The sequence below is a fragment of the Hipposideros armiger genome, unplaced genomic scaffold (assembly GCF_001890085.2).
Source record: "Hipposideros armiger isolate ML-2016 unplaced genomic scaffold, ASM189008v1 scaffold_501, whole genome shotgun sequence".
Classification (NCBI taxonomy): Eukaryota; Metazoa; Chordata; class Mammalia; order Chiroptera; family Hipposideridae; genus Hipposideros; species Hipposideros armiger.
Window position 1 is genome coordinate 718166 of NW_017731851.1, and position 22794 is coordinate 740959.

The following is a 22794-nucleotide window of genomic DNA, read 5'->3' on the forward strand; positions in this document are numbered from 1 at the left end:
CACTGCTGGCCAGCCCCACCGCAGCCTACGCCGTCGTCGGTGACTCATGGCAGCCCAGCTCCAGGTTGAGCTGCTATTCACCGTCTTAGCTGTAGAGGGCGCAGCATCACTGGCTCATGTGGGATCCGAACCCGGGTCCTGCTTCTCAGAGCTGGCATCCCAAGCCAACTCCTAACCAAGGCACCATGCGGCCAGCCCCAAAGTTGGTAATTTATAAGGTAGAGTTTCTGCAGTCTGGAATATTTAACTGCCCAGAATAATATAAGCCTCAAGGGTTTCAGTATGGCCAAGGCTTTACCAAAGTAACAGAACTCTAATCAAACGGCAGACTTGTTTGCCTTTTGTCTGTTTTGTGACTGATAATAATCATTACAATTTTCATTTACTTGCACAAAGAAATTTGAACAGCACTTCATTGAAGCAAGGGTGGCTAGAACCCACAATTACATGATATGAGAAATATAATGAGCTAGATCAGTGATTTGCATCTTTTATTCTGTCCCAGCACACTAAAGAAATTTAGCACAATTTCATTCTAACAGTGGCTCTCACTTGCAGTGATTCTCAACAAGAGCAAGGTTATTGGAATTCCAATAAGGACTAGTTGGGAAGAGGCATGTGTAACTTGAAACCACCTACTCCGTGTGCACTGAGATTTGTTGCTTTGGATGAACACTTAGTAAATGATTGAATTATCAGCTGCGTTTTATAGTATCTGTTTTGTCCAAAGGGAGGAGGCTTGCCTTTTTTAATTCCTGTTCTTTAATGAGAAAAATTCTTGTGGTTAACTCCCTCCTGTTTATGCTACTGCAGAGGACGGTTTCTTTCCAGTAGGCAGGTTTTTTTCCTTGTAAATAAAAACTGTATTCAGAATGTTAAACTCTACATTTTAAATACCTATATTGCAAGATGAATAGTTCTCAGTCTTTGGTACCCCCAGTTTATTTTCTCTCTCTTCTGTTCGTCTGTTTTGATGGCTTTGGTTTAATTTTATTTTGATTTTTGGTATTGGTTAATTTTTTTTTTTGGTAGTGGTTTGAGGATAGGAATAAATAGAAAATAAAGCACCTAATCATGTTTAGAGATAGAGCTACTGACAATAGAATAATGTCCATTTTGATTGATGGTAAGCAGTGACTTCAAATAATTTGATAGTCTTTTTTGTTTGCAGACATAAAAACTGAAATCGGTCATTTTAATAAGTTTATATCGTCATATTTATATGCAGAGATCATTTAAAATTCTAATAAAAGAAACTCTGTATACATGATAGATGTGTATTACTTTATTTTTTTCTGGTAAAAATAATTACAGTATTAAGTTCTCTCATAGAGATTGCTGTGTGAAATTATATTACCCTACTTCTACCCAGACGATTTCTTTTTGGTTCAAATGTTGCAGTATGGTATACCGGAAGAGAAATAGATTGGACGACAGGAAGCCTAAAAGCTACTCTTATCTTAACCAGAACAGAAACCTCTCCAGGTTGCTTTTGATCTTATATTCATTTCTGTACCCTTGCGAAGCCTGGCAACTTAGCTGGTACCTCTAGAGTTGAGTAAATATAAGTTGAATGAGTAAATAATTGAATTATGTGTGTTTCGATTTAGTTTAGAAATTAGGATCTCTAACCATATGCTGAACCTTTGACCAAGTACTGCTTTCTATCGGTACTACCAACATTTGTGTCATATACAGTTAACCCTTGAATTGCGCCAGTACTTATATGCAGATTTTTTTCAGTTGACCCCTACGGTCCAAACCCCCATTGTTCAAGGGTCAGTTATACACGATTGTGATGAGGTGGTGGTTCTATTAAGAGCTGTACCAAATATTTAGGATAGGCTTAGGTATACAATAATCCAAGTAACACCAGTCTCTATTTTCTGTTTAGCTTCTACTTTGTCATGCTTCTCTGTTTAGTCTTAGAAGAACCCAGGGAGCTCATCTTTGTCCTGACTTTCTGAAAGTGGAGATTACTTTTATTCTTTGATCGGCCATGGTATAACTCTAGACTGTTTTGGCATCCTGAGTTTTTGATCAACTGCTTAATGTAGTAAACTCTAATAATGGCATGTGAATATAGGCAAGAAGAACTATTCCCTGTATTTTGGGGTTTAGATAATTTCTTCATGGAATTGGTTTCTGTGGAAACCCTTTTATTCCTGCCAGTCTCTATTTTGTTGTTACTGAGCCCAGGTACATATCTAGGTGTCCAAATCAGATGATATATTGGCTAAATAATGTTTGCCTCTTAATTCTAGAATATAATCTCTCTTCTAAAATGTAATCTCCACAAAGGAAAAGAGATTTTTGTTTTTCTGTGCACTGCTTATTCATAGCTTCTAGAACAGTACCTGACACAGAGCAAATACTTTTTTGGTATTCACTTAACACTTATATAGCATTTAATGTGTCAAAACTCTTCTGAGTGTTTTTATACATATTAATACATTTCATTTTCATATAAAGCCAATGAGATGTCAGTATTATATATTAGGAAACTGACTTGCTGAGAGGTGAAGAAAGAGCTAGCTGGATTCAAATCTGATTGCAGAGCCTGGGCTGTCTGTATTACATTATGCTGCCTGTCAGCATAGGGAGGATGAATAATTCTTTACTGAGGAGGATTTTTCCCCCATCACTAGTGCCTAGTACCACAGAGACATCTTTGGGTCTCTAAAGTATTTGGCTACAGGAAATAATAAATTATCTAAACACTACGTAACATACTCTTTCCAACTAACACATCTGTTTATAATGTAACAGTTACAGAAATTTGATTAAAATATAAATTAAATTATGTGCTTCATAAGTTTAAATCTAGTTGATGTTTTTCCATAAAGTTAAAAACAGGTGAAAAAAAGTTTAATACTTAAGAAGTCCTTCTTCTTTTTAAGAAAATGTTTTTCTCATTAGTGAAGGTAAAAAAGAACCTTTCAAGAAGCCCCATTTATTTTCATTTCCTTCTTAAGAGACATTAAGACCACTTCTAGGTGTTTTTAAAACCTCATTTAGAAAGTTTACTTTTTTAATTATGAGAATTTAAGATAAATACTTTTTACTTTTATTATTCCTATAACCTGTTATAAGTTGGAGCTTGGGATAACATAATTACTTTATGTTCTAAAGTTACTTTAGTTCTCTCTGATTCTTGCCTTTAATATTCATCTTAACTCTATTCGGTATTTTCTCCTGATGACCTGTCAAAGAGAGGAACAGCATGGCAGTTGGGAACTTCTCTTTAATGTCATATAACTGTATTTTCATGATGTGTTTGGATTTGACTTCATATAGTTATCAGAACATTTTAGCTGTTTGGTTTTTGATCATTGGCATTCTTCTTCTCCTATCTTTGTACTTTTTGTATGCCATAGAACTCTATTTTTATCTCATTTCATTCTGTTATACCTAAAAAGATTCATTCCTCCCTCTAACTTAATTATCCACCCAACTACTAACCTAACCTACATTTGCAACAACTAGGTTTTTTGAGTGCTGCTTTCAGTTTACATATGCTGCTGTCTCATTTAATCTTCATAAGAGTTTGATGATTTTTGTCACTATTGTATTTCTAAGACCTGTAGAGTACAGTACTTGCCCTGTTATAAGCATCCAACAGTAAACTTTTGTGGAATGATTCAGTCAGTGAACTTGACCACTTCACCGGTAAAGACACTCAGGCTTATCGCCTTAACAACAATCACAAAGCCTATTCCTGATTTTTATATTAAAATGTTTTCTTAGATTAAATGATGAAGCGGAACCTAACAAGTAAAACATAAACCTTTTAAGAAAGAAAATAATTTCTAACCAGTTGTATTAAATATTTTGATAGTGAGCTTTCCAATGAAAAGGACATAAAGGCCTTATGTTTAAACAACTAAAAAATAATTTGGTTGTTAATGGTGTTGGCTGTATAGATCACTTAGTTAACTTCTAAACTCTTTCATAATGCTTTGAATAGTTTTATTTCCAAATTATTTTTTGTAGCCATTTGAATTGTGGAGCAGTGACTTAACTGATGTTTATTTCATCTTCCAATGCATATAAAATACAGGCAAATCAGACAGATTTAGCTGCTTATGTGAATCTACTACTATGAAGGTGTTATATAGTTTTCTTTTAAGAATCTAATAGAAGGAAAACAGAAGCTATCAATTTGCAGGACAAAATTTCTCTGTTTTCTGTCTTGAACATACCTGAAAATACTATTCTGAAAGATCTGCAGTTGCCTAGAAACCACATTGTTATACCTGTCACATCCTCAATAGCAGTTAATTGTTGCATATATTCTTTGGGTATAGACTGCAAAGCTGATACTGTATATGCATTGCCCTGCTTACATTTTAGGTACATTGTATTTTTAACATGCTGAAGATAATGTAAAACTAGGAAATGGCATTTAAGAAATAAAAGTAGGTATTAACTTTGTTTACCTTCATGTTCATTGAAGTGTGTTTGATTTTCTTTTCCCAGGTCTTTCAGGCATAAATATTTAAGTCCTCTTATTCTTGTCATCTATCCATTTTAGCACCTGCCACTGGTAGAGGTATGAGAATTGAAAATAAATAAAGCATGTCCCTTTAAAAAACAAATATAATATTCAGAATTTGTTCTAATATTACTTGTAGTAAGCTCCTGACATTTAATTTTTAAACTTGTGGTAAAATGTACCTAACATTAAGTTTACCTAACATCATTTTTAAGTATACATTTCAGCCATGTTAAGTATATTCATACTGTTAAACAACCAATCTCCAGAACTTAATCATCTTGAAAAACTAAAACTCTGTACCTATTAAATAATAAGACCCCATCTCCCCGTTTCTCTAGCCCCTGGCAATTCTACTTTTTGTTTCTATGAGTTTGACCACTCTAGGTACCTCAGAAGTGAAAACATACAGCATTTTTTTTTTTTTTTTGTGACTGGCTTATTTCACTTAGCATAATATCGTAAGAGTTCATCCATGTTAGGGCACATGTCAGAATTTCCTTCCTTTTTAAGGCCAAACATTATTCCATTGTATGTATGTACCACATTTTGTTTATCCATTCATCTGTTGATGGGCATTTGGATTGTTTCTGTATTTTGGCTACCGTGAATGATGATACTCTACACATATCTGTTTGCGTCCCTGCTTTCAGTTCTTCTGGGTGTATATCTAGAAGAAGAATTGCTGGATCAAATGGTAATTCTGGATTTAATTTTTTGAAGAACTACCATACTGTTTTCTGCAGTGTTGAAACTATTTTACATTCCCACTAGCAATGTACAAGGGTTTCAATTTTTCCACGTCCTTGCCAGTACTTATTTGCTGGGGTTTTTTTGTTTGTTTGTTTGTTTTTATAGTAGTCATTCTAATGGGTGTGTGATCTCATTGTGGTTCTATTTGCATTTCCTATTTCCCTAATGATTAGTGATATTGAATATTTTTTTCGTGTTTGCTAGCCATTTATATATCTTTGGAGAAATGCTATTCAAGTTCTTTGCCCATTTTTTTGTCAGATTATTTGTTTTTTTGTTATTGAGTTTTAGATGTTCTATATATATATATATATATATATTTTCTGGATTTTAACCCCTTAGCAGCTATGTGATTTGCCAGTTGTTTTTCCCATTCCATAGGTTGCCTTTTCATTCTGTTGATTGTGGACTTTGATGCACAAATGATTTAAATTTTTTGATGTCTGGTTTATCTATTTTTGCATTTGTTGCCTGTGCTTTTGGTATCATATCCAAGAAATCTTTGCCAAATCCAGTCGTGAAACTTTTTCCCTGTTTTCTTTGAAGAGTTTTATAGTATTAACTCTTTTTTTTTTTTTTTTACAAAAAGATTTTATTGGGGAATCGGGGAAGGGGAACAGACAAGTTGCTGTCGTTTTGTTCTTCAGTCTAGTTGTGGAGGACGTCGCTTCACTGGCCCATGTTGGTATTAAGATTGCACTCTTCCTGGGTGAGGCAGATCGGTCGTCGGCCTCTGGACGGCCGCTCAAAGCAGATCTCGGCAGCTCATCAGCAGTTCACATCGGCTGCCAGCCACTCACGCTGGCTGCCGGCCATACACGGTAGTTTGTGGCGGCCCACTGCAGCTTCACTGCAGCCTACGCCGTTGCCGGCAACTCATGGCAGCCCAGCTCCAGGTCGATGTGTTGTTCATCATCATAGCTGTAGAGGGTGCAGCGTCACTGGTCCTCATGTGGGATCCGAACGGGGGCCCTGCTGCTCAGAGCCAGCGTCCCAAGCCAGCTCTTAACCAACGCGCCACTTGGCCGGCCCCTATAGTATTAACTCTTTTAAGTTTAGATCTATTAATATGATCCATTTTGAGTTAATCTTTGTGTGTGGTATAAGGTAAGGAAGGGTACAGATTCATTCTTTTGCATGTGGATATTTTTTACATTTAATTTTCCACTATGTGAAAGAAAATTCATGGCTGTAAGTGATAGAAAACCCAGTTTGAGCTAGGTTAAATATAATGTGAAATTTATTGACAAGAGAAATTTATTTATTGATATTTTTTATGGATTTGATTTTTTTTGGATTGAGTTCAAGAAGTTGAATAGTCAAGCTCTGGAAGGCCTGGGATGCAGGTAAGTCATAGGGGATAAAAGTCAGTATCTGAAACACAGCTACAGCCCTTGGTCGTCGTATTTTTCTTTTGAGGCTGGTGTGTGGCAGGGAGGGCTTCTTTTGGACGGTTGGCTTTATTCTTTCAGTGCAGACTGGCTTTCTCCGTACGGCAGAAAACACAGTCACCTACAGCGCCAGTTTTATGTCTCAGATTCAGCTCTCATATTGGCCTCAAAGCTTTATCAGGTCTGGAGACTTAAAAATTCCAGGAAGACTACTCTTTGGCCCAACTAGATTCAGTTTTCTATCTCTGCATCACTTAACTGAGGCCCACAAATAGGGCCATTTGTATTAATTTGGCAATTCCTAAGCATGTTAACAGTTAAATACAGGGAGGGTAGTTAAGAAAAAGGATTCTAGTCAGGCTCAGGTATCTAATACTACCCCTCTGCCAGAAAAAAGAATATGATATGTATCCAGTTTTACAGGTAAATATGATATTGAACACTTGTTAAACAGTAATTAGAACTCAGAGCCTCTCAAATGTTGAAAGGTTGAAAATTATAGAGGTGGTTTTCAGCCTATAAGATTTTTTGAGATATCTTATACTCCATCATTTAACTGTAAAAATGTAGTTTTAATGAAAGTGAATTAAAGTTTAGAGAAATTCTTTGGAGTATTCTATAATTTTTATTAAAACCAAAAATAAACATAAACATGACAAAACTAGAATGGATAAAAAAGATTATAATCAATTTGAGTGTAAATTGAGTAGTATGATATATTTAATATCACACATATAACTAGTGTGTGTGTGTGTGTGTTTATAAAATACTGTAATCTTTGGAGAAGCCCATTAAACTTAGAAGCCTTTTCAGACCATCGAAGCAACAATGCTAATTCCTCTGTATCCGAAGTGTGTGATTGTAAGGTACGTAGAAAACATGGATGAAACACATACAAATCAAAATAAAGTACCAGCATATCTATGATGTCTATTACAATTTCTGTAATATGTATTGTATGTGTATAAGACTTTGTGTTTCAATTAATTCCTTATTTATAGCACCCTATTAAAAATATGTCTTACGTATAAACTGCCATCATAATTGATTACTTGGAGAATCTCTGGACTTAGAATACAGGAAAAGCCTAGCCTAGGGGAACTGATAGTAAGGGCAGATTTCTTGAGAGAGATGAATTGCCTAACATATTTTTACTTGAGGAACAACCTGAATGCTTTGCACTTACATATTTAAGACAAGCCAGTCGAGATTTATTTGACCTGATAAGCATATTATATTAAAAATGCAAAGCAGGGATTTGTTGGTCTTATTAACCATTCAAACCTTGGTATGAATTTTTGCTGACTTTAGACTTTTCTTAGAAGGCCCAACTGAGATCAGCTGCTTTGAGAGGATAAATTCTTTTTTTACATTTTTATCATTTAAAAAAAAAAAACAAAAAAAAAAACTTAGAAAAACAGTATATGATCATTGCAATACGCTTAAATTCAAGTCTTTTCCCAGATCCTCTCTCTAGAAATGACTATTATTAATGATTTGTTGTGTCTTCTTTCAGAACATATTTTCTTAGGGTAGAAGTTTTCATTTGGTGGAATACAAGAACATTTTGGACCATGCTGTAGTTTTTCTAGTGGCAGAGTTGGCTTGGATGGAGTCTTTACTGGCTTGTGTATGGTTTCTGAGGGCTCTGGAAATTTGGGGTTTGGGAAGAGTTGCTATAGATGATGGCTTTTACATAAATACAGGCAAGAGTGATTTTTAAAAATTGCTGAGGACTAACCCTACGTGCTTAAAAGGTAAAAGTAAAATTACTTTCTTTTTCTTCCCATTCCCTGTTGTGATATATGTACTCTTCCTCTCCAAAGCCAGAGTTCAAATTAGTGTTGTTTATGCTATGTTTAAGCTATTATGACTTTTGGTTAACCTCTGTGGTAGACAGAGTTCTTTCAATGTCAGAAGCCCAACTCAGATTGGTTTAAGCAAAGAAAGAAATTTATTGGCTTATGTGACTGAAAAGTTCTGGAATCTGGGTACTCAGAAAAGTGTTAAGAATTTCTGTTCTTCTCTTGGTTTTGCTTTCCTCTCAATTGATTTAGTTCTCAAGTAGGCTTTTTTCACATGGTGGCTCTAGGATTATGTCCTATCAATTTATCTTCAGCAAAAAAGAGAAAATGACTTCCCAAGAATTACAAGACAGATTTTAAGATTGACTTTGATTGGCCTAGACTAATGGACCTGTATCAAATAAATATTCCTGAACCTTAATATGTGATCAGTCCCAACCACAACTACATAGATGTGACAGTAGAGGAGCTGTAGTTTAGGATATGCTAGGCTGCACTAGAATTAATACTCACAAGTCCCAGGGGGCTTTATACAGCAAAAACTTGTTTCTTGCTCATGCTACAAGTCAAAATGATTGACTGTCTAGGGTAGCCCATGTGGTAACTCAGGAATCCAGAATATTTCCATCTTCATCCCAACTTGAAGCCTCCACAGCTCTGCAGAGAATGAGAGAGCCCAGAGGGTTACACACAAGCTCTAAATGCTTCAGAGGGTAGTTAACACAGAGGTTACGGCCCATTATGCAGAATTAGCCACATGGTCCTGCCTGGGCTCTGGGAATTGTGCAAAACAGCATTTTATTTATTTATTTATTTATTTATTTATTTATTTATTTTTTTATGAGCAGAAATATGTCTGCCATAGGCTGGTACACAAGAAAAAATGTAGAGTTATGCAAGAGGACAAAACAACAAAGGTGCACTATTATAGCCTAGACTCTAAATGCTTAAATTGTTGATGTACAAAAATATGTTCAGTTTGAAACTGATAGCTCTTTGAAATGTTTTTTGTCCAAGTTTTACTTGTTTTTGTTTAAAGTAATTCATGAATTCATGCTTGCAAATCATGGACTTTAAAAGTGATTTCTATAATACAACAATTTATAGGTTGGAGACTGTGATTATCATAACCATGTTAATCAGTTCAGCTAAATTGCTAAACTCCGTGGATATTTCTGTTACTAGTTTTATTATATCTCTTTGATGAATTGATGATATTTCTGTCTTCTTAGAACTTAAAATCTCTCATCTTCAGTGATATGGTTTCCTGGGTTGTCTGAGTTACCCATCTTAGGGATTGGCAAACTTTTTTTTTTAAAATATAAAGTGCCAGATAAATATTGTACTTTTGGCTTTTGGGACCATATGTCACAACTGCTCAACTCTCTTGTTCAGTTCTGTTGTTGTTGTAGTGCAACAATAGCCATAGGTAATACATAGATGAATGGGTGTGGTACGTTCCCATGAAACTTTATTTACAAAAATAGGCAGCTGGACAGGCCATAGTTTACCTCTGATCTACCTGGCTGCTCATCCTTATTCTTCTCAAGCAGCTCTTCCTTCCCTGTTAAATGTGTATTCCTAGATTATCTTTAGCTTCCCTTCTCATTTCACACTTCTTGGGTAGCCTCATTCTCATTCATTATTTTAACTATCTCAGGTGTTGGAGTTATAGGTGAGTTGTGGCTTTGGTTTTTACCAGCTCTTTTACCGTGGACAAATTATTTAATGTGCCTGCATCCTGTAAAACAGGGCTAATAATACCTGCCTGCAGGTTTGTTGTAAGCATAAGATATATAAAGTGCTTAACATAGAAATTGGCAAATAATATATGATTGACAAATGGTAGTATCAATCAAAGGTCATTGTTGCCAATTCAACACCAATAGGAGTCCCCAATTTGGGGTGCAGTGAAGGGGGAGAGAAACTTTATTCTGTGCAAACAACTCAACTGTGAAACAGCTTGGCTGTGGAAAAGCTCGGCTGTGGAACAGCTCAATAGCGAGCGATACAGCTCAATTATGATACAGCACAGGCTGTGGAACAGCTTAGATGAGGTAGCCTTGATGTTATAGCTCTGCTTCACTCTGGTGAGATAGCTCCAAAGTTGCTGCTTCAGCATTTGCTGCTGCCTCACTGAGGGAATGCAGTCTTTGATGGAAACTGAAAGTGCACTCCCTGAGCTAGAAGGGAACTGACTTTATATATAGAGAGAAGTCACTATCCATGGTCCCTGATTGGTCCATCTTTATGCAAATGAGGACCACCAAGTCCTCACAGTTTGATTGGTCCAAAAAGCACTGTCCTGATGCACTGGCCAGAATGGAGCTGCTCTGATTGGTTGGTGAAGATGCTAATGAGAGTATAGCTGCACAGCTTCTACTGGACAGGGAAAATCTCAGTCCTCTTGGTTGGAATGAGATTCTAGGAACTCCTATATAAGGGTTGGCTCAGTGCAGGCAGCAAGTTTGGTGCAGGCTTTCCCCTGAAGCACTGTTCGCATGAGAGGCCCCTGTTTACAAATGGCTACTAGGCTCTGTTTTCAAATTTGAGCCCAGTCAGCCACCAGGACCCGTTCTTAACAGGTACATTCATTCTCAGTGTCAACAGTAGCTTCTGGGTTTTTTGTTTGTTTAATTGTCCTCACACATGTTGACTTTCACATTTGTATCTTGATCCTAGAAGTTTCTTCATAATTCCAATTTTTGCTACATTTCTATATTGGATATTTTTATTTAGCTGGTCTGCAGAGTCAGTTAAGGAGCATTCAACTTCAAATAAGAGTCCTCTCTTACAACAAAAAGTTTGGAAATTGAATTATAGAGCTTAGTGATTGTCGGGACCTTCTGGATGATCGCCAAATTTTTGTGAATGTGAGGGTTATGTTCACTTGAATATGCTGTATAATTTTGGAAAACTCTCACTGTTAGAAAAACAAGAGTAATTTTTCTTTTTCCTTTTTCTCCCCTTTACCCCCAATGCAAGTGTGTTTATATACTCCTTCCCCTAAGCAAAAAAAAAAAAAGAGATTGCTGCTTTTCTTATTTGATAGCATAATCAACCAAATTGTTATGATTACACTCATATAAACACAGAAATAACATTTCTTTCTACAGGTGTCAGTATTTAAAAAAGAAAATTTAAGAAATGATCATATAATGATGTTAATGTTAGTAGATGATCGTGTTGCTATCTTAATTGTTTTATATTATTAAATTCTTGATTTAATGAAATTGGAAACTTTTAGAATATTTCGATTTCACCAACAACATTTTAAATAAATTTAAAAAAATATTTTTCCTATAGAAATCTGGTTAAGAAGTACTGTCCCAAACGTTCCTCCAAAGATGAAGAGCCAAGGTAAATTATATACCTGTTTGTTATTACACATTAAACATTTTTTAAACTTATTTTTTATTTGGTTATATTATACTGTTAGCTTTCATAAATATTTTTTAAAAAGTTTGTTTTAATAATAAATCAGTGTTTGTGAATGAAGAAACTATTATTCTTACAAGAATGAATACTTTATTATAAATGCGATAGTTTTCTAGCATAGTTGAATTGTGGGTTTCCAAGTAAGATGTGGACCAAGACTCCACTTGAGTGATGTAGTCACTGGGAGAAAAGGGTATTTTTCTCTATACTTCATTTTCAAGTTGTTAGTTTGTTAGGTTCTTGCTTTTAGTCTTACAAGTAGTAAAACAATTTGGTTGGCTGGTTTAAAGGGATAATGAAAAGGAGAGTAATTTTGGAACCTTGAATATGTAAAAAGTTAGGAATTGCCTGTGAGCTTTATTGCACTCTTAAACAAGGATATGTGGCAAGCTGTAAAATGCAGAAACAAAAAGAGACTAGACTTAAAACAAAAACAAATAACTCTGTGTATAATTGTCAGTTGTTAGTATTCTCAGGTTTAGTGTTAACGCAGTCCTATCTGAGCTGTCCACCTTCAGTTCTAAGAGTGTTCTGGCAGTATATTAAAGTAGATCTACACGTTTTAACCTAGTGATTTTCTTTGTTTCTTTCCTTCCCTCCACACACATTTTTTTACCCTTATTTTTTGCCCCTTCTTACCCCCATTTGGTGCCAACCATAATGGTACTTCACTTCCATTCAGGATGTGGGCAGGCATACAGTCAGCTGTGTCCAGAGCTGATAGCAAAGTTGTTCTGTAGATCAGCCATCGAGATGCATTTGAGTGGTATGATTGGCAGGTTCTGTCCTCGAGAGCAAGCACATCATCTCTGCACCAGGCTCAGCTGCCAAGCCTAGGAATCCAACCAAGTTCATTCCCAAGCTCAGGCCAGTCAATTGGCAGCTTAAGAGATTCCAGTATGCCAAAAGAGCCTGCAGGTAGTATTCTTATTATTTTTTGACCTCAAATATCCCTTTATTTATAAACTAAGACTACTTGAAATATACAAATATGTACAAGTTGAACTTAATGCAGGATTCTTTCCATGCAAAGTTAATTTAGAGCTAGTAGCTAAGACTTAGGTTGAGTATGTTAAAGTTTGTCAAGTGTCAGGCTCAATTCATACCTCACAAAAAAACATTTATAATGAAAATAAAAATAAATTTCACCATTTTTTAATATGTTTTTGTCAGGTTTACCTCGTGTATAGCCTTTTTTAACATCCTTAACGAGTTAAATGACTATGCAGGACAACGAGAGGTTGTAGCAGAAGAAATGGCGCACAGAGTTTATGGTGAATTAATGAGATATGCTCATGATCTGAAAACTGAAAGAAAAATGGTAATTATAATTTTTATGCAGTTATAATAGTATATGAAATAGTTTCACAAATAAAGTAATTGCCTTGCTCTTTAAAATAATGTATATTCAGAAAAAACTGGTTTTCTATTTCACTAAATTTCTTGTAGCTAAAATTATCTCAAGACACTCTTGTTAATTAGTGATCCTTTTGGGTTTAAGACTAAAGTTTGGTAAACTATAGTCTATAGGTTAAATCCAGCCTACTGCCTGTTTTTGTTTCCTACTTCCCACAAGCTAAGAATGGTCTACATTTTTAGATATCTGAGAAGAAAATAGAAAGAAGAATAATATTTTATGATATGTGAAAATTATATGAAATTCAAATTTCAGTGACTGTAGATAAAGTTTTTTAGGAAAAGACCCACACTCATTCACTTCTGTTTTGCTTGTGGCTTGTAAAGCCTAAAATATTTATCTGATCCTTTATAGAAAACATTTGTCAACCCCTATTCAAGACAATCATGTATTTTCTTAGAGGTTATATGTGTCTTAAAGGTTATGTTTAAAGTATTCAAATAATATCATATAAAATGCATTTTAGAGAGCTTTGCTTTACTAATCTCTTCCTAACTTTTGATAAAGTTATGTAATTAAGTGCCTTGGAAAAAGTGAGAAATCCTTTTGAAACTTCAGACTTTATTTAGTATTTATATGTGTATGTGTGTTTTTTTGTTTCTTTGTTTCTTTTTTGGTTGGTATGATCTTCAGCATCTTCAAGAGGGACGAAAAGCTCAACAATACCTTGACATGTGCTGGAAACAGATGGATAATGTGAGTTGCAGTGTTTCATGGTTAGCATAAAATGTTGTAAGACTTGTTTAGCCCTAAATTCTCTTACGATTCACATCTATTGGAGTTTAATATTTTTCAATGTATCATTCATAATTTGACATTAGTGTAAATAGAGGATGTGAGATCATTTTGTCATTTTTTTCTATATGTTTCTGTATATGTAGCAACTGTCTAATATTCAGATAATTGTAAATAAACATTTAGGAAGATTGTTTTTGATTTTGCAGTAGTTACTATAAAATCTTGATATTGGATAGAAGTGATAGGGAAACAGTGATGTATATATATATATCTTAGAAGACCATTTGACTGAGACTGAAATACCTAGATTCTAGTTTTATCTTTTACTAAGCACCTGATTTTTGTTAACTTCATTTTTAGCGTATGAAAAATGAAGAGTGGACTAGGTTACACGAAATGTTTTCTTCCAGTTTAGTGATTCTGTAATAATGTAAATGTTCCAAGTACTGGGCTGCTTATTATAGATCATCCCATTGTAGGAAATAAAATACTTTGTAGGTAGGGCAAATTATAAAAGCATTATAATTTATTTTCATAAAAAACTTTCTAAGGATACTTGCTAATGTGGTTTTAAAAAAATATTCTGGCATACAGTCATTTGAAAAACAAGGTGTCTACATGGAACATTGTCATCTCCTTAAAATGTTCTACCAAATAATGTTCTGTAGTATAAGATTAATATTCTTTTTTAAACCTCAGGTTAGCAAGCAGTTTACTTTTTACCTGCATATTTTCATGATGAACACTGTATTCCTTGAAAATTATACTGGAGGGAGTTATTCATATTAAATTAATCAATTTGGTTTGTGGTTGTTGGAAAAAAGACTTTTAAGTTTGTGGTTAAAAATAGCTCATGCATATATGTGTGTTGTTTTGAACCTTTTTTTCTTTTAAAAAATTTCTGCTATAGAATTTCTAAATTTCTAAAAATTTCTGTATAACTGTCATTGATAAAAGATTTTAATCACCAGTGCTGATTGAGAACTCTTAGGTATATTAATAGTCTGTTTTTATTTTTGTTTTGATCTTCTTTTTAACTGGTTTTGGCGAGACTTTTAGGGAGTGTTGCATTTATTAAATTTTAAATTGCCTTAGCTAGCATTCTTAGTATCTGCCACCTGGTGTGTGTGTGTGTTTGTGTGTGTGTGTGTGTGTGTGTGTGTGTGTGTGTGTGTTCGTTTGTACAAAATAATAGACTCCTACACTTATGAGTCACTGGTCCCTTTAAAAACTGGTGTTGGCTGAAATCATTCCTGTTCATATGTGCTGACTTGCCTTTAGAACAATTGGAAGTTATTAAGCAAAAGTTGTAGGGGTCATAAGAAAGAAGCATCAGAAAATGTAGGAGATTTCTTTAACGCATTAACAGTGCCATGAAATAAAGATGATTTCAGCTCAATTCATGTTTATTGAAGGTATCCTTGACATGTACCAGGTCCCGGAGGTACAAAAGTATATGTGACATAGTTCTTGTTTTCATGGAGCCTGTGGTCTAGTGAGGGAGACAGACAAGTATAATTTCTGTGTGTTATGTAGAAATATGTGCAGGATCCCATTTCCTAGTTCTACACCTTCCTATCTGATCAAGAAAATGGAATTGTAAAATTCCTAACATGTTTGAAATAATTGAGAAGAGATTTAAAGAACTGGGAGAGACAGGTTGAATTAGTGACAGTATTGAAAATTGAAGCAAAAAATCATTTAAACAATTATTAACCACAGGATTAAAAAAATAGGCAGCACTGACATATAAGATGAAGGCAGAAGAGACTAGCTTGTCAAGATCTTGAAGGAATGGTTGGATATTAAGATAGAAGCATCAGAGATGCCAGGTCTATCAGTTTAGGCAGCTCCAAGTAACAGATTATACAAGTTTATAAGATAAGGGCTCAGAAATGGAGCAGTTCCAGAGTTGGTCAGTTGTGATGTCACTAAAGCTACTTCTCCTTTCTTTCCACTTTGCCGTCTTGACCATGTTGGCTTTTCCCTCAGGCTTGTCTCCTATGGTCAACAGTTGACTTAAGCAGCTAAGCACCACATCCTCACTCAGCTGCCTGCAGAAGCATGAAAAGGGAGTATATCCCTTCCAACTGTCCCTTGTTATCAGGGAAGGAAAACTTGCCCAGAAACCCCCCAGCCGACTTCCTCATGGATACTTTGACAGCATTAGATTACTTGACCATGCCCCTTCTGTGGGGAGGCTAGTAAAGCACGTATCAGCTATTTTTAGCCTCTATACTGGGAGATGGGTTCTTTGGCTGTTGATTTGTTGGCCACACAAAGGATGAAGAATGGAGAATCTTTTCTGGAGTATATTCCTATATTGTGTAAAAATATAAGATCTCTCAGGGAAGAAGTATTTTTAATATTATTGTACAGCGATTCTTTTGCTGTTGCGAGGAAATTATTAGGTAGTTTTTTCCCCATAAATAATAAGATACCTAAAATTAAAAATATTTTTGTGTATAAATAGGCTCAGATGTCACCAAAATTAGTAGCTTATAGCTAGCTACTCAATTTGAAAACACATGTCTGAACTGAGTTTTAGAGAATTAAATGTGGAAATTTAATCTTAATCTTCACAGAAAAGTGGCATTTTATTCATATTTAGATATATTTGTGTGCTTTGAGTAAATGTGAGTTTCATTTGATGGCTCATATTAATCAAAATAATACTCAAAATAGTACACTTAAAAATTCTACAAAGGATTTCTGAGCATATTTATTTGATGTAAATTATAGGTATGTCTGGTTTTGGTATGTAGTAAACTGAGCTAACTCAGAAGGCTTTTGGCTACAAATACCTAGATATAAAAGATAAAACATTTTTTATTGTATTTTTAAGCTCCTAGCAGAACATCTATCTTATCTTAAATCTCTAACTGCTAGAAACTAAGGGTAAACTAAAAGCCAGAGCAATAGGTATATGAGGTGATACAGTGGCATTTGAAAAATGAGGGTAGAGGTGTTGGGGTACGGTAGTTTACTGGACCTTGCTAAGGATTTGGGTTTTAATACATAGGAACAAATATTAGGTATTAGCTCTGTGTGTTGTAAAGAGTTGGAACTGAAACCCCTGTGTAACATTTGAACCTTTGAAGGACTGAACCTTTAGTGAAAGGTGGATTATAAGAACTCTGCCCACTGGCCAAGGGAGATAGCAGAGAAACCTGTCTTGCCTGAAGGTCAAAAGAGGACAGCTATCCTGTGAGAAATTTAAACCTTTTGACCTTGTAGTTAGGAGGTTTGGAATCCAATTTGCACTGTCTGTATAGTTTCATGGTCCCCAAGAAAAGAAATTGACATTGCAACTGGCTCTAATAAGGGGGTTAGGTTAAGTAGAAAATGTTAACATCCTCTGCTTTTTTTTCTGAGCAGTTCTCAGAATATAGGTAGCAAGGCATATATTTGCCAGGCAAGAAATTGGAAGAGCCTCCTCTGGGGAATCTAACCAGCTTGGCAGGAAAGAATTACAGATACTGATATGAGGGTTTCTCCCAGAAAATTGCCTGGCCATATCACCTAGAGGAGCGCCACCGGTAGAGCTTTCATTTGGCTTTTAAATAAGAGAAGATAGGCAAGGATCCACATACATTTAAAGAAAATATTTAATGTAAGCACCAGAGACCAAAAGTAATATGCAGATTTAAAAAAAGCAACTTTGAAACAGGGACAATGAAAGGGAATAGGAATTAAAAAGCAAAGATAAACAAAATTCCCCAAACTGTTACTAATATTCTCAAAGGGAATAGAGAAGGTATTACATTCATGAAATAGGAACAAGATATTATTGAAAAAGGAACATACAAAGAACAAAACTGAACTTTATGATTGCAGAAATGAAAAAATAGAAACAATGAAATTAAAGAAATCTCTCAAAGTAGAGCAGAATGACAGAGATTGAAAATATGAGAGAAAATATAAGAAAATTAGAGGATCCATCCTATAGGTACATTTTCAAAATAATAAACATTTCAAAAAAGAGAAAACATAGAAAATGGACAAAAATAATTCAAGAAAATTTCCCCAGAACAGAAAGACATGAGTTTCCAGATGAAAAAGATTCTTCCTGGTGCCCAGTACAGTGGATTCACAGCAAAACATATATTCAAGAAATTTCAGAACAGTTATGAGAGACAGAAGAAAGGAGGAGAGGAAGGGAAAACAAATAGAAGATAAACATGTTTTAGGCAAAGGATCAGGACTGCTAGAAGACAGTGGAGTAGTACTTTTACATTTCTGGAGGAAGATAATTTCCTACAGAAGAGTTTCATATCCAAATAAATTTTATCAATTAAAAGCGATGGTACAGGAATTTTAAGCCATGGAGACCTAAAAAATTATCTCCCACAAACCTTTTAGAAAGCTACTCCTGAATGTGTTTCAGCAAAATAAGGAAATGAATCAGGAAAGGGGAATGCTTAGAACTTGGAAACAGGAGATTTAAATTAAGGGAGAGGTAAAAGGAATTCCCAGGCTAAATGGTGAAGGGAAATTTCAAAGGAACAACTATGCAGTAGGTCTAGTTTGGTCACCAGTCCAAACTTCAGGAGGCCAAAAGCCTTTGGGAGTGATTTCATCAGGAGAGTAAAATTGACAGAATTCTGAATGTGTTTGAATTTTAACTGAGGAGAGATTTAAAGAACTGGGGAAACTTAAGGTTGAATTAGAGAAAAGTACATTGAAAACTAAGCAAATTTAAAAACAGACATTAACTCCAGGATAAAAAAGTATTCAGGAAACGAAATACATAGCACATGGCTCAGTTGTGAATAGCTTTTACAAAATCATAGTAGTTTGCATTAAATAAAAACATGTTTAAAGGCTTGGTTCTGGGCTGATGGTTTTCCTGGGACACCTGGAAGAAACAACATAAAACCACTTTGGAGGGACATTTCCACATCCTAAGCTACATTGGGATTCCACCAAAAACAACTAAAAACAGGCAAACACTAAAACCAACCAACTAATCAAACAAACGTACAAAACAAGCAAAAAACACCAAACAAACCTTAAAAATCCTGCTGAAGATGGGGCTTATAATAAAAAATTGTAAAATACAGGATTTTTTTTCTTACTAAGAGATAAGATACAGAATAAATATATACTCAGTCATGCTTGTGATTTTTTTTTCACAGCCTATACTGTCTGATGTTTAAGGCACCTGGGATGATTCTAATAGTAAAATTTCTTTCCTAATTTAAAAAAATTTTACTTCTAATGTACAATTCCACACAGTACACAGTGGCAACATTTTTAAAGTTTTTTAAGTAAGATAAATCTAATTTTATTTCTCTGGTATTTTAATTTTAACAGAGTAAAAAGAAATTTGAAAGAGAATGTAGAGAGGCAGAAAAGGCACAACAAAGTTATGAAAGATTGGACAATGATACTAATGCAACCAAGGCAGATGTTGAAAAGGTAAGAAATTATCCAAACTGACTTTGATATCAAAATAATATTACTTGCATATGGAAAGTAGTTGCAATACTGCTATTGGTATTAGAGTGCCCTAAGAGATACACTGCATCTAAATCTAAAATATACAAATATTTGTATACTTTGTAATACATTGGTCTGAGAAAAAATTAATGTGTTAATTTATTTTATTGTAATGTCTTAATTGCATTCAAAATGCATAGGAAAGACATAGTTGCCACTGGGAATGAGCTTCTATCCTATTCCAAAATAGGATATAAAGTCTAAGGTGTGTTGATGGGGTATGCAGTGGGGGTTTTGTGTGCTTCCCCAACTTTACAGAAGAAAAATATGTTAAAAACTGTCAGATGTGATATTAGCTGTTTATTCATTCATGATTCTTTTTGGAAACTGAACCGTCTCTTCTCACTTACTGATTCTGGGCCAGATGTTCTATAACATAACAGTTAGTAGAATCACCCCTGTAACGGCTGCTGTTTAATTAGCTTTTCCTTCTTCCCTACTATACATCCTTTATTTTAGAACAACAATGTTCTAAGATAATGTTGGGCTTTTGAAGTATAGATGAACCTTACTCCACATTTTTATATGTACAACGTCCCACCATTAGTATATTTTCTCCTTAGGATTTTATAATTCCCTGTAGGATCAGAACAAGAAAAAGTAAGAAGGAAGAGAAGAATACAATTGACCCTTGAGCAACTCGGGGTTAGCGGCAACAACCTCCACACAGTCAGAAGTCTGCAAATAACCTTTTTTTTTTTTTTTTAAGATTTTATTGGGGAATTGGGGGAGGGGAACAGCGCTGGGAAATTGGGGGAGGGGGAACAGACAAGTTGCTGTTCTTTTGTTCTTCAGTCTAGTTGTGGAAGATATCGCCTCTCTGGCCCATGTTGGTATTATCATTGCGCACTTCCCAGGTGAGGCAGATCAGTCGCTGGCCTCTGGACGCTGCTCATGGTGGCTCTTGGCAGCTCACACCGGCTGTTGGCCGCCCACGCTGGCTGCCAGCCACACACGGTAGCTTATGGCAGCCCACTGCAGCAGGGGCTGTAGCCTATGCCGTTGCTGGTGGACTTATGGCAGCCCAGCTCCAGGTTGAGCTGTTGTTCACCATCTTAGATGTAGAGGGCAGTGTCACTGGCCCTCATGTGGGATCCGAACCGGGGCCCTGCTGCTCAGAGCTGGTGTCCCAAGCCAGCTCTTAACCAACGCACCACTCGGCTGGCCCTACAGAAATATCTTTAGAGACTAGTCAGACATCTTTAAATCTGGATATAATATGCCTAGTAGTTAGTTTGACCTGACTTGTTCAGAATTTTAATGTTTACAGCTTTGTTTTTCATTCTCATTTGTTTGCAACTCCTTTAATTATTAGAGAATTAGGAAAACTTTGAGGATTTGCTTTAGGAACTAGAGAGTAGAGGAATTCTGTTGTAAGTGACCAGGGAGGGAAGGGAACATAGTTTTAAGCAACTACTGATAAAAAAATTTAAAAAAAGTGAAGTGGTAGCAGGTCAACTACTGATCCTCTTAAAGCAGGGGAAGGCAATTGCACAACAATGTGAATATATGTAACACTATTGAACTATACACTTAAAAATGATTAACAATAAATTTTATGTTACACATATATATTTTACCACAATTAAAATTTTTTTAAAAAATTTCAATGCAGTGTTTACAAAAAGAAAGAAAAGGCAGTAAATGTGAAGCCCAGAACATGCCAGGGGAGGCTTCAGTTATTTTAGCTTCTAGCCTTATACTCCTACATACGCTGCTGGAAACCAGGCCTTGGGAGTCACAGCCAGTGACTTGGAACAGGAGGAGTTTCCCCTGACAGGACCATTGTGGACAGGGAATCATTTGGAATCCCTTTTCCATCATAGCATATGGGAGGAAAGAGAAAAGGGGAAAGGAGTGAATGAATATGTACTTTGGGTCCCAGGCTGGAACTTCAGTGTATTTTTCTGGAGAGGTACTTTGGGCCATGGTGTTTAGTTTCCATAGAGGTTAATTATTGTAAGCTTCAAATACACTGTTGGTTAAATGGATTTTTGTGGGCTTATCTGAGATCTCTGCTACCACGTATAGGTCAGTATGTTTCTGAGTTCAGAAGAACTAATTTGTGGACCGATTGTTAGAAGAGAAGGTCAGGGACTACATTAGTAAAAACTGGAATTAGAATAATGAAGTATATTCACAATGTCTTTTACAATTTTCAGAGCACTCTCATATAACATGATTTATTCTTTGGAACACTGAAAAATTGAGTTAATTCTTACTTTGGTTTTTTCCTATTACTTTAGAACAATTGAGAAACTTGTTTAGATTCCCCTCCAGTGTATCAAGAATTAACAATTTGTGTTAAGTTTGTATTCTAACTTTCTCACCAGTTTTGATTATATTAATATAACTCATTTGAAAAGTATTTCTACCAGAGCTTGAGATGAACAGAACTATATTCTAAATAAGCATTCCTTAAAGTACCTGTGGTTTTGTATAGAGATGAAAATCATTGTTGGATATTACCTTACCCCAAAATCACATTTTTATCATTATTTGGTTTTACTGTGGTTCTAAGTTGGATATCAGTGTATCATGTTTAAAGAAATGTTTTACTACTAACTTTTTATGTGTTTAAAATATTCCTGATGCTGTTTTTTTCTTCTAATTAAAGGCTTACTGTTTCAAGTCATAATATTTTAATTTACTTAACTTAGAAAAATCTGGATTTGGTAAGGAGAAACTTTATTCGAATGGATTATTGCAGTAAGAGAAAGGGGATATTGCAGCAGGGAGACTGCTCTGGCCATAAGATCTGCAGACATATCCTTCAATTTTAAATGATATCAGTAGTTAGAAAAAGTCTAATGTTAGTATAACTTTTAGAAGAGTGAATTAGCTATGATTTTGTTGTTGTTGTTGTTGGTAATGATTTGGACCAATATGCCTCTAGGCTAAACAGCAGTTGAATCTGCGTACGCATATGGCTGATGAAAATAAAAATGAATATGCTGCACAGTTACAAAACTTCAATGGAGAACAGCACAAACATTTCTACGTAGTGATTCCTCAGATTTACAAGGTAAAATTTAAATGCATGAAATTAATCTAGTTTTAGAGTTGAAGAGCTGCTCTTTAAATGTAAAACTTAAATTTGAGGCATCAGTGTTTCTAGATTCACTAGTCAGCATGATTGGTGATAAGACATTTCTTTGATTATAAATTTGAAAACTAAATTTTTCCTAACTTTTTTTTTTTTTAAGATTTTTATTGGGGAATTGGGGGGATGGGAACAGTGCTGGGGAATTGGGG

General features: G+C 35.1%; 1 protein-coding gene across 8 annotated transcripts in view; it reads left to right on the plus strand.

Annotated features, from left to right (window-relative positions):
* The window catches only part of FNBP1L (formin binding protein 1 like), a 110221-nt gene that overhangs the window by 61797 nt on the left and 25630 nt on the right, over positions 1 to 22794 (plus strand). For all 8 annotated transcript variants that reach the window (XM_019667560.1, XM_019667558.1, XM_019667564.1 and 5 more), the window contains exons 3-7: positions 11751 to 11804; positions 13056 to 13203; positions 13933 to 13995; positions 19354 to 19458; positions 22436 to 22564. In XM_019667560.1, coding sequence (XP_019523105.1) covers positions 11751 to 11804; positions 13056 to 13203; positions 13933 to 13995; positions 19354 to 19458; positions 22436 to 22564 — 499 coding nt within the window. The remainder of the gene's footprint in view (positions 1 to 11750; positions 11805 to 13055; positions 13204 to 13932; positions 13996 to 19353; positions 19459 to 22435; positions 22565 to 22794) is intronic.